The 13,386-nt window shown below is 37.8% G+C and overlaps 1 protein-coding gene across 2 annotated transcripts in view; it reads right to left on the bottom strand.

The window, feature by feature from the left end:
• Positions 1-13,386, bottom strand: part of FBXO11 (F-box protein 11) — a 68,319-nt gene that overhangs the window by 24,226 nt on the left and 30,707 nt on the right. For both annotated transcript variants that reach the window (XM_019516306.1, XM_019516307.1), the window contains exons 5-10: positions 12,742-12,825; positions 12,525-12,657; positions 6,986-7,092; positions 6,788-6,899; positions 1,454-1,560; positions 1,223-1,360 (exon numbers count right to left, since the gene is read on the bottom strand). In XM_019516306.1, coding sequence (XP_019371851.1) covers positions 1,223-1,360; positions 1,454-1,560; positions 6,788-6,899; positions 6,986-7,092; positions 12,525-12,657; positions 12,742-12,825 — 681 coding nt within the window. The remainder of the gene's footprint in view (positions 1-1,222; positions 1,361-1,453; positions 1,561-6,787; positions 6,900-6,985; positions 7,093-12,524; positions 12,658-12,741; positions 12,826-13,386) is intronic.

The raw sequence follows: 13,386 nt of genomic DNA, 5'->3' as shown, positions 1-13,386 counted from the left end.
ACCTGAACCTGTTCAGCCTCCACAAGAGAAGGCTGAGGGGGGACCTAGTGGCCATTTACAAACTAGTCAGAGGGGACCAGCAGGCACTGGGGGAGTTCCTGTTCCCCCGAGCACTGCCAGGAGTGACTAGAAATAACAGTCAGTCAGTCAAGCTGGTAGCGAGTAGATTCAGGCTAGATATCAGGAGGCGCTACTTCACGGTCAGGGCGGCTAGAGTCTGGAACCAGCTTCCTACCCTGGGGGTTTTTAAGAGGAGGTTAGATGAACACCTTGCTGGGGTCATTTGACCCCAGTACTCTTTCCTGCCATGGCAGGGGTTTGGACTAGATGATCTACTCAGGTCCCTTCCAACCCTAGAAACTATGAAACTATAAGAAAGTATTCTCATTTTGGCAGTTGGAAGAGGGCAGCTGGGGCTTTAGCAGACAAGCAGACATTGGTTGTGGTATAAGGTTCAGGAAGGGGTAACAAGTATACTAGCAGTATATTTCTGCTCAAATGATCAGCAACATCAAGTCATGTAGATATGTAAAGCCATTTCTTATTTCAAAGCTAATAAGCCATTAAGAAGGGTAAAAAAAGTTTACACTCCAGTTATCTCAGGATCAATGCAGATTTAAAACAATATTACTGTATCAACTTATATTCAGTTCACGTTTTTGGGTTTTTTTATTTTATTACTAGGGAGGGACACGATTAAAAAAATAGCTTCAATTTATAAGCAGAGTTCTGTGGTAAGCGATAGACTTCATAGCCAATAAAGAAAAGAATCAGAAAATGCACGATGTTTAAAAAAGGTTTAGTAAGTCTTCTTATAGAGATGCAACGTTAAATAGTTTTCACACAACATTTTAGCAAACTTCCAATTTGTAGATACTTTTATCAAATTGCAGAATAACCGACCTTCAGTTTATGACTGTGTTAAAAAAAATTCAAATGTGTAAATGTACACTCGAACATTGCTTCAATTTATTATGAAAGTGTTATTTCATCGTTTTGAATTCTAAACACAACTACAGGAATTCACCTGGGGCGACAAAAAGGGAAAGAAAAGCAATCCAACATTAGGGTGTTAAAATACTAGTTTATAAAAGTTTTTTAAAATCCCACAAAAACAGGCCAAAATCCCCCAGCTTCTCTTCAGTAAATATGTGCACTGAAGTTTTCAAGCTATAGCCACAGAACATACATTAATCTCTCCCCAAAAAATGTTATACATTACCATGCCATGGTCAAATGTGAAAACACCAACATCTCTTCCATGGTGAATGTGATTCCGTCTGATAATTGGATTTCCGTGGTTTTTAACCCAAATCCCTGCTAATGCATTATTGGAAATCTCATTATCTTCATATATGCCCTGTTGGGAGGAAGGGGAAAGAACAAGTAAAAACCCAGCAATCAACAATAATAAAATCCATGAAAGCTACTAAAACATTGAGAGAAAGAATACCTGTGCATGATCTGTAATATAAAGTCCAACATTTTCACAGTCGCTGATGTTACAGTGTTTGATAGTAGGGCAAGCTCCCTGGCCACTAACACATACGGCAGAGCCAACTGGAAGAAAAGCATACAGTTACAGTAGCGTTTATAAACAGTTTGGCGCTGCTCCCAAAGGAAGTTACATTTTGTATTTGCCATTTTTAAAAATGCTCTTATATGATGCTCTCAATTAAAGCACTAAAAAGCAGACAGGAAACTATTCCGATCTCCGTTTTGTACATGTGGAAATGGAGACTGAGAACGATCAGGCCACATACAGATATTTCATTCTCCCTGGAAGAGTTGCTTCTCTTCCACGAGAAAGCACAAGTATACAGATGTTCAGGATTTTTCTTCCAGAGCAAAAATAGCTGCTTCAAGGAAAAAACAAAACAAAGACCAAACAAATCCTGCCCTACCTTCTCCCCCCACCCCCCCGAGCACCCCCAAAAAAGAAAAAAACCCAAACCCCATACCTTGGAACAGCCAGGAAAGTCACTCCTGGAAGTGTTTCTCCTAGAAGAGCAAATGTCTATACAACTTACCCTTCTGAGAGAAGCCACAGCAAAATCCATCATCCCAGGATGCTCTGCTTCCTCCCCTCCCCTCCCAGCTTCTCCTGAGAGACTGTGTCCCTCAGGCAGGACTTCACTACTCCAAATCAAGCAGGGAGCAGAATCTGTGCCCTTAACAATCCCCAATTTGTGCTGGAGGAAGACAAGCTGACTGAGCAGTCTGGGGCAGCCAATCACGGATGCCCTGTGCACTGCCACCATCCGTTTCCAAGCAGACTGAGGGAGCCTGCAGAGCATATTAAGACGTGTAGAAAAAGAGGCCCTCTCCTTGTGCAACATCAGCACTACAAGCTCTCTGCTCTTCAAGGGCTCAGCATTCTAATGTCTGTTCAGGCATCTCCGAATAAGCTTTTCTACCAGGAGAATGAATCCAGGAAAATTCTCCCTGGTCACCTGAACATGTGTACATAAATGTATGAGGCATGCAACACCCCAAGATGCCCAACAACATGCCACTGCTAGAATAGAATAATAATTCTTTAAGGTTTATTTAAACCAACCAACCATGGGTGTATCTATGCTTTTCACATCAGGCACATTTTGAATTGAACACACACCACAACAGAACTCTATACACTCTTGAGATCATAAAAATTAAAGTGGGGACAGACATAACCACCTTTCATAAGCCAGCATTTCCAGAAGCCTATAGCAAACAGATCTTGCTGCATTATCTTCTGCAGCCAGATCAAACAACTTTAGCACTAGCTAAAGGGAAGAAGGAAAGGAAGAGCAAGTTCAAAAGCAAAAGGGACTGTCACCAAAAAGTCCCTTCCATAAATCCCCTCCCAGCTCGTATCTGCCTCAACAGATCTCTACTGTCATGGTACCCCTCCAGAAGACTAACAGAGCCATGATTAAAACCAGGTAGGGTTCAAACATCAGTACTCCCCTTTCTTGGTTGAATTCAGAAGTATTACCTGGAGCTCTTTAAAGTCACTGGTGAAATTCACATGAACTTCAACACGGTAAACATTTCATGCTGTGATGTCTGGCCAGCTTAACAATAAATATGGCCTCCTAGCATAAATCATTGCTAAACAAGCAAACCAGTGTAACAGCTGCAGTTTCCAAACAATCTTTAGAAGGATCTCAATAGAGATAATATTGTAATAGTCTATAGATTCATTTATAAATGTTAAGGTCAAAGGGATGACTGTAATTGTCTAGTCTGACCTCCAACATAATAAAGGCTAAAAGACTTTTTTGTGATGATTCCTGGTTCAAGTCCAATAGTAGCATTTAAGCAAGTATGGATGCCTTTCTAAAGCATATCTCAAACTAGAAATTTCCAGTGATGGACAAACCACTATGAACCTTGTTAAATTGCTACAAAGATTAAATACCTCTGTAGTCAAAAACTTGCTTTTTATGCAAGTCTCATCTGAATTTATCTAGCTTCAACTTCTTGTTATACCTTTAGCTTCTAGACTACTGAGCCCTCTATAGTTAAATTTTTATTCTCATGTAGGTATTAAGATTATGAAAAACTCACCACACCTTTAACCTTCTCTTGGTAAGATAAATGAATTGAACTATTTACACTGCAAAATGTAAGATATTCCAATCCTTTTAAACATTCTCATGACTGTTCACTGACTACTCTCCAAATTTTCAACAACCTGCTTTAAGAGCAGACACGAAAATTAGACAAGGCATTCCAACAACAATTCACCAATGTCACATGCAGAGATATTATAATTCTACTTCTATTCAATATTCCCCACTGACATTTAAGGATCACATCAGTCATTTTGCCACCATGTTTCTCTGGGATTGTATCCAATTATTTATCATGACTCCCAAACCTATATATAGGTATAGGCTTATTTTTCAGGGACAGTGCTTCCAAGAAATTCCTCCATTCTTTTAAGAGACAAAATATTTGTTCCTAGATATACAATCACATGCAACCATAAGGCTATGCATATAGTTTGTCTGTACCAGATTACAAAGTAAATCGGTAGTTTGTCCTCATCATTATTTAAAAAAAATCACCAGCAGCTGCAAACTTTTAGTTATGACTTTGTATTTTTCACTGCAAGTCATTGGGAAAAAGAGTGTTGCTAAATAGATAAGGGCAAAAATCTATTCTTCCACGACTGTACTAGAAACACAGCTATTCAATAACAATTGCTTATTTGTAATTACGTTTTGAAACTGGTCTTTTAACCAATTCCAATTAATGCATCTTATATTTTTTATCGTGCCTGTTGATTAATCAAGATGTAGTGTGGTACCAAGTCAAATGGCTTACAGGAGTCAATTACATTAAAATCAGTACTATTACCTTTATCAGTCAACCTAGAAATCTCATTAAAATGATAACAAGTTAGTATGCCAGACCCTATTTACAATATATCCATGCTGATTGGCTTTAACTGTATTATTGTCTCTAAATTCTAAATTATTCTAGTCCCATATCGACCTTTTCATTATTCTGTCCAGGATCAAATCAGCAGGACTGAGAGGCCTATAGTCAGGCATTATATTTAACCTTTATAATTACAGGCGCAACATTAACTTTCTTCCAGTCTTCTGGAGTCTTCTCAAGGTTCCAAGATTTGTTGCAAGCCACAGAGAGAACTCCTTGACCAGTTCTTCTTAAACTCCTGAACAGCAATGGATCAATATCACCATTAAGATTCCTTTTGCCATAGGACTTCTCCTTGTACCCTTTTGATTCTCATACCACCTTTTTTCCTTCACATTTCTAACTTCTTATATGCACATTGCTATCAACCTCCCTCCCCCTTTAAACTTTTTAAATAACTGCTTTGATTTCTCTTAAAGTCAACCTTTTTTAAACCAGCACAGTCAACTTTTCTCATGGTAAGATTTATGGCTTTTTGGACATCTAGTGAGTTGTTCTTAAACAGCTCTCAATCATCATTCATATTTTACTGTTTAAATTCTCTTCCCCAACTAAACTTTCTAAAACTAAACTTTTTAGAGAAGAGATTCCAAATATATATTTCAGTTATGCAGAATCAAGTCTCCTGCTGCCAGATGTCATTCATTACTAGTTATTCATAGCAGCATAGCCTACTCCCTCCCCTTTACACTTTATATAGGTGTTTAAGAAACCAGTCATCCTACTCCAGTACAAGTTAGTGTCTGCTACAGGTCACCATCTCACACCCTCTCCCATGCTTTCTGTTAAGAGCAGCAATCCATAAGCTTTCAAGATTATGACTTCAGAGTAGCCAATGACTCAAACAGAGTCCAGACAAGCACCCCCTCACTTTTTACTTACCCTCTATAAACTGGTTATAACTACTGTTTTTAACATTACAACCAAGTGAACCTTCCCACAAAGTTTCAGTAATACAAATCAGGTCGCATGCACCCTAATAAGTGAGCAAGTTTAACTTCTCCTATTACTTGGGCCTCTAGCACTGTTGTATGGGCAATTCAAAATTGCTTCCCTTCGTTTTCCTTAGACATCTAATTCCCCATCCAATTTGATTCTGTGTTAAACGAAAGTTCCAGTGTTCCTTCTTTTTCACCTACTTATTCAGTCTAGCCAATATCTGAGTAGAAGGGGAACCAATTTTCTAAGACCAACTATCCAACCTGAACAGGTCCCTCCCTCATAGCAGGAGAACAGATCTTCCAGAAGAACAAAACTACCAAAAGGACAATACACCCTGTTCTACAAGCAGTAGCAGAAAAATGTCCTTTACTTTTTAGCACAGAATTCCTAACAAGGAGCATCTACATTTCTTGGGAGCTAGAGATCTTCATGGTAGTATTTGACTGTCTTCTTTCAGGTTGGGATCAACACCCATGGTCAACTGCTTCTAACAGCTTTTGTTCCACTGTATCAGCTGGATCTTCAAAGATTTTCTGCAGTTCCCATTTTAACTATTTGCATGTAACAACTGGATGTTTCAAGATGTGCAGACTTCCTAGTAGGTCTCCTATCTCAAATTATAACAGTCTGTCCATTACCCTTTGTCTTCTGTCATTCTATTACTCGGTTTTCCTTTTTTCTGTGAACTGCCAAGCATTCTTTCTGCTTTTCATTTTCTTTAGTCTTTTGAGATCAATTCTTTTCTTTCCTGAATCAGGCTGCTTAGGTACACATCATCCCTGATACTCCTCAGCATACTAATACTTGTCTTACCAGACCACATCTTTTCTTTATATACAGATATTCATATGTACCATATTTACTCAAATATAACATGACCCTGAATATATGATAACCCCCCCCCAAATTAGATTCTATAAGGAAAAATGTATAAAATGTTATAATTTTCCAGGTATAAAGTTGAATTATTGGAGATTTGCCTAGAAATTTTCTCCTGCCCTTCCACTGCTACAGCATAAAAGATGGGGGAAGAGAGGAAGGAGAGGGGAAGCTGGGCAAAGAAGCCCAACTGCCATCTACCTCCCCGCAAACTTCTTCCCTCTGCAGCCCCTTTCCTGTCAAACCCTGCTCTACATGAAGCAAGGAACAAATCTGAAAACAGTGACCTTGAAATAAACAAGCCTGTAGTAATCTGTATATAGTACCCATAGACTTAATATAGTACATGTACACTTAGTCCATCCAGAATTGGTGCAGTTTACCTTTCTTGAAACTGCTGCAAGTTTTAGCACAGGTATTCCATAAACAAGATTTTAAGCAGCACTTTTGTGTCTACTTATATATAGTACAAACTATGCATTACATTAGTCCAAAGCCAAAAGGTTCATGATTTTTTCAAGAGGACACTAACCTGTACAAGTACTTCGAATGATACAGTGATCTATTATTGGGCTGCAGTTCACGGTAATTTCTAAACAGTGGTGTGCATTGTGGTGCTGAGCAGATTTGTCATCAGGATTGAACTAAAAGAACATACAAAACATAAAATAAATGTTCCATATTTAAAATAAAAGTTGAAATTGTTCAAAGCTCTGCTTCTGTTCCTTACCCTGATTGTCATATAACCAACATAAGCATCTTCAGAACCTTCCATAAAAACGAAGGTGGAATCTCTAGTGTTTTCTATTATGACTTTATCTGCTACTTTTCCAGGTGCTGTAAACAAAGAATTTTAAAATCTTACTACTTTGCAATGTAAAATTAAAAGAAATTTGATGCAATTAGAAAATTACTGTTTGGACAACAACAGTTGAATACAAAAAGCCTTAAAGCACAAGATCTTAAACATACTGCAAAAGCAATATTTTACATCACTACATCTAGCATCAGGCCAAGCCAACTATACTTTCAAACACTTTCTAATGTAGACTAGGCTTTTTGACTTCCAGTTTAATTTTGTTAAGCTACTAAGAAATTGTTCTCAATTATATTAAAAATAAAGTTAGAATATATAAACATCATTAACTGATTAAAACTAAGAGTTCTCCTTTATCAATCAAAATGAAACAGCTATAACATATTTTGATGCCAAATTGATACTGCTGCAAAACAGTTAGCTAGTACAGTTTGCTTTGGATTCTAGATGTTTTTACAACTAAAATAATTCAGATTTATTATGCCATCAACACAACATATACAGGCTTATTAATACATTATACAAAGCTAAGAAGTGATCTTTTCTTATTTTGCAACATATATTTAGAATTCTGCAGATACATCCTCATTTTTAGTAGTATTAATATTTTAGAAACCCACTTAATGGACTAATCTATTAAAGTAGAACTAAACTACAGTTTTCAAAAAAAAATGTCAAACCATTTAGAAATTATTAATATGTAAGATTCAGTAATTTTTCATTGGACTCCCAGCGAGAAGAACAAGGGTCTTCCTTACTCTTTGTAAAGTAAAACCCAGAAAGAAGTATTTTGCATTGCTAAAGACTCAGCAGAGGGTGTGCTGGTTAACACAAAATTATTTCACTCTTAAAGCTGTACTAGCCTCAGCACTACAGGTCATCAAAAAGGACCTACACACAAGGAACCACATTTTTACCTAAAAACATATTTCTTACTAATTAATCCATCTGTTGTCTGGTGACATCAGTACAAACTAGTTCTTTATCAATCAGGGTGATGCTATTTTCACATTTTTTACTACAATTTCCCCATTCTGTGGAGGCAAGGTCTCCACTTCCATTACCACAGAGCTATTAATATAAACAAACAGTCTCCCAATGCAGAATCTCCCAAAGCCTAAGGAAGGGTGTTTGTGCCCAAAGGCTTGCAAGAACTTTTTCCAACTGTTTAATTGGTTTAATAAAAGAGATCACATCTACCCCAAGGAACCTCGTCTGCCCATGACCTGAGACCAACACGCTACAACCAACAGCCCAGTAATTACTCTAGTCTCCTAATTTCTGAAGAATAGTGTCTGTGCCTGAAACTTTGCAAAGAACTTTTTCCCCAACTATTTAGTTGATCTAATAAAAGGCATCAACATCTACCCAAAGAACCTTGCCTGCCTAATATAAATAAAAGCAGCCTGCTTCCTATCTCCCTAACATTACCCCCTTAGTTCTAGCCAGTGACTGGAAGAACCTTATTCTGAGGGCACGTGCTTGTATCGTAATAAAATATTCTTTCGTCATATGACAATTGTATTATAAACTCACAATCTGTTTTTCCTAGCCATAGATATAGCCATGTAAGAGCCAAGTAGCAGTACCTTTGTCCCTACAGAGGAAAAACCCATTAGTTTTTCCGATGGGCTAAAGATAAAGAAAATAGAGACTGTGGTAAAAGAGAAAGGAACCAGAAACCAATACCAAAACACTTGCTTCGTAAGGAAGAAAACAGTCCCAAGGCCTAGGGAGGAAGAAATGTAGTAAAAAAACTAGGTGTTTGAACATTATATTGAAAATTCAGGTAAGAACCTAATGGCATGGATTTCTGGCCTGGGAGAACTGTTATGGAATATACTATCTGGCTGTATAAAGAGATCAATTGGAAAGAGTTTCTAGATTTAGTTTTTCCATTTTCAAAAACGTAGGAAAAATGCAATTTCCTCAATCTTCTGGCATTCTTAACATAAGAAATGTCACAGTGGGTCAGATCACAGGTCAACCTAGTCCAGTTGCTTGTATCTCAGTAATAGAGTGGTGGTTAAGGGGGAAAGTATCTATGCAAGGCATATCCAGACTGTTCTGTCCCCAGGCTCTCTTCCCTTATAGCTTCCATAACTGAGAGTCATAGAAGGTCCTAATTTGGAGGTTGCACCTTGATCATGTTTAAATACGCACCGATGGGCCTATCCTGCACAAATATGTCCGATCTTTTGAATTAGATAAAAACAGCAGCCTGAAAAGCATGCCATAGAAATACCAAAGGATTTCTTACCAAACTTCAGTGAAAGGACAATTCCTGGTTAGATGTTCCCTGGTTAAGGTATACAGCTGAAACTAACTTAAGACAAATCAGCAGATGCAGTAAAAAACACCCAGGACATCTATATCTCCTTTAAGAACAACGAGACAACCAGTCAGTGGAAGACCCGCTTTCTTTCATAATTTTAGGTCCTGGAAAGCTAAATCTGCCCAATTGCTCTGAAGCTGCCTGGAACATGGAGTTCTTTCAGGGAGCCCAGATGTATTTCTGCCCACTGAACTAGATGCATCACTTCTGTCAGGAGAACTTGTCTCTTGCCTCCCACTTGACAGCTTGGATAAGCTGCAACAGAAATAATGTCTGAGCTAATAAGAATACAAAGGTTTTTCTTTTAACTGGACCTTTCCCTGGAACCAAACAAAAGAATTGGTGAAGAGCCTTCAGTAAGAACTATAAAAAAAAAACTCACTATTGAAAGACTTCCCAAAAAGGACCATGTCCTAACAAAATTCTAAAGCTTTGAAATGCACAGAAGACTAACCCAAGAGGCGGCAGTTCACAAATTGCTTCTGTTATTTTTCCCCAGAGAGTAAAAGGCTCTCTCCTTCTGCAATGTTACTGTCTAATCAAAAGGTGAAAAAGCTTGCAATACGTCGAGATTCTTCTTATATCTGACATCATGCATTGATCATGAATAAATAACTGAACTGCTTTGAACTACTCTTGAGGATATGGCACCCATTCAGACAGTTATCAGATTATGCAGCATGCCATCTAAACCTGCTTTTAAGTAACTGCAATGATGATGATTGCTTTACTTAACATCAGTAATGTGGAAACCATATCTTAGGGGGATTTTCTAAGTGCCAAAATGCCAATCTTTAATTTTTAAAATATCTGCTAAAAGCGAGCTATCAAAATAAAAATAAGGGTCCATGAAAAACAATGGAAGTTGAAAAAAACCAAAGTTAACCCATGAGCAAAAACTGCAAGAATTACGTCATTTAAATCATTTTGCATTTCTAAAATTTGACAGACTGCCCAATCCATTTTATATCGAAGAAAAGGTTTTGGTCCCACAGATTTCATTTGAATTAGAATACTTAAGAGTGTACCTAGTGCTAACAGTACTGAGATAATGGTTCCTAACTGTAATCCTCTGGAAGATTGTGTGCTCTTCCAGAAACCTGGCAGAAGGGAGAGACTCAAACACCTAAACATCAACTTACTGAGTCAACTGAAATTTTTGGTACCCTGAATTTTGCAACTAGAAAGGAAGAAAAGGGTAAGAACTGATTTTAGTTGGCCTTATATGGCATGACAGGAACTACTGATATCCAAAACAAATAGACACTTGAGATATAGGTTTTTAGAATAGAAATACCAATTTTCCTGTTACCTCAGAAAGAATAATAGGAGATGGAGCCTAGGAGTAAGAATCTGGACTGATTCATTTCAAGACAGTCTAACATACCTGGACACCCAGAAAGAAGCTAAAATCTAGTCTCCAAGGATAGATGTACATATCTCAAGGCTAGAAGGGACTAGTTGAAACAGATTTCCACAAAAACAAGATTTCACCTGGAGATTTTTTCACCTAGTCCAACATACGGTGGTTGGGAATCTTCCAAACAGCCATGAACTGGACAACATGTACATGTGAAGTTTACTGAGGAGTTGACTAATTAGCTCTGCAGTAAACATCTCAGCATCTACACATGCATGGCAATTAGGTCGGAATAAACTAATAAACTCCACAGCACCCCATGTGTAGACAATAACACGGCTAGATGGAGCAGAAAGGTGCTTTAGTGCAAGGGCTGCCTGCTGGCTAGGCCCGCACCAAAACACCCTTGTGTCTCAGCCAGCCCCTCTGCAGCATGCTGAGCTGGGTTGGAGCAGCCCCAGGCTGGCGGATGACCCCCGAGGCCCTCTGCCTGTCAGAGTTGCTCTGGCCCAGCTCATTGTGCTGTGGCTCACATTCAAACAGCAGGCCCAGGAGCAGTAAGTTCCAGAATTTATTTATTTGCATTAACTGTATATGTAGATGTGCCCACTGATGCCAATCTCGAGTGAAACACCAGGAGAGAGAAGACTGGTTACATCACTTTGTAATCTGTTCAAATATTGATTATCCTCAAAAGCAGATCAACACAAGACTAGCTCCAGAGAGTTTCATGTATTAAGACAGAGAATTCTAGGGCATATCACTTGGTCTATTAAATAACCAAGAAGTGTCTAGACAGATTGAGAGAAGGTGCAGCAGGTAAAATATTTACTGAAATGTCTACCTGAATTTCAGTCAGTCACTGAATAAGAAGGCGCAGCAAACTAATGACTACTGAAACCCAAGATTCTTAGGATCAAGGTCTTCCTTCATTTTGTTGTCTGAGGCTTCCATTTTTACAAGAGAATCTGTTACCTAGAGAAGGAAGCCACTGCTGAATTTGCTTTAACTCATGGAAGTTAGTTTCTAACATGTAGGTTTTCTGAGAGCTTCTAAGGAAGACAACTGCCCAATCAGGGAAAGTACCCATTTCTACTTTAACAATTAAGAAACTAACTAGAAAGGTCCTCAAAATACCATTTTTTAAAAATAAACTCATATTGCAATTGGAGGGTCTCTGAATACTTGAGGAGATATTTTAAAGTTAAAAATGAAAGAGATTAAATATACCAACTAGTCCTGGAATGCACTTCTGCGCTTTTCAGATGAGGGAAGGAATGGTGGTATGATGAACCATGAGAAGTCTAGAACATCCAAATCCAAGTCTCTGTCTCTCAGAGAAGCACCAAAAGGGACACATGATAAAGAGGACAACACTGTCAGCCAGATCACAGGAAAAGAATATCCTACCTCATAACACAATCTCTCTGCATCACTATAATTTCCTTTATAAAGATGAATTTGAGAGCTGGCAGAACAGTGATAGGCCCTTAAATGTTACACAAAGGCCCAGTTTGGGCTGCATCCATTATGGTCAGCAATAGATGAATTTGCTCCAGGGATGCAGTAAACATCTACAAGTAAGCAAATTCCATAAGAGGGCAAAAGATTTCTGTTGTAGTCACAGAAGGATATTTCATGGCTAAGTTTATCTATTTGTTTCCCCTTAAGAACACAAAACAGTTAAGGCAATGGTTAAAAAGCAGCAAAGCAAAAGATTATATTTTTAGATAAAAGAAATTTTTCAAGTTAAATACCTGCACCAATCATGGTGATTGGAGATTCAATATATATCCATTCATCAGTATATATACCGGAGTGAACAAAGATAAGTCCATCAAAATGAGCTTCCTGGACCCCACCTAGGGCATCCTCAATGGTGTCATAATACTAGAAGAAAACAGACACAAGCTTAGAGAATGATATCCATGACAAAGATGGCAAATATTCACGTGGATCTACTTGGAAACATACCAACATATTCTCTCTTCCTTTGTATCTTGCAGGGTTACTGTAGAAGTGTTCAGCAAAGCCAGGCTTTACATGTGCTCCTTTGTACTGAAATAATGAAAATATTTCAGAAAAAAAAATCCAAAACCCCCCCAACAAACAACAATAAATATGCCTGTATGCACAGATAAATATTTCTAAATGTAAGCCACTATAATGATACAATTAGAACAGTTTGATAGGCTTCATTACTAATAAATAATATTCCAATAGCAGAGGATACACTATGCAGCAGGGTTGCCATTTCCTCCTAAACATGGATAAATGTTATGACTTTGTAACTAGGTTCACAGTATTACTGAAGACCAAGAAAAAGGGTTAATGTTAAGCAAGTTACTGGTGTTAAATGCCAACAAGCAATAACATTTATAAAATTGAAGGCACCCTGATCATATACAGCCTACAACACAAATCAGAATTTTAACATCATGCTTATAACTTCAGGTTAAGGTTGTGCATATGTTATACAAAAAATATTAAATTAAAAATATTAAACCAAGTGATTGAGAGCCAACCACATCCTTAGGTAAATTGTTCTAGTGGTTAAATTATTCTCGCTGTAAAAAAAAAAAAAAAAAAAAAAAAAAAAAAAAAAAACTTTTTTTTTTT

The sequence above is a fragment of the Gavialis gangeticus genome, unplaced genomic scaffold (genome assembly GCF_001723915.1).
Source record: "Gavialis gangeticus isolate Ggan-Ray unplaced genomic scaffold, GavGan_comp1, whole genome shotgun sequence".
NCBI lineage: Eukaryota > Metazoa > Chordata > Crocodylia > Gavialidae > Gavialis > Gavialis gangeticus.
Note: the sequence above shows the minus strand (reverse complement) of the source record. Positions and strands in the feature narration are given on the sequence as shown.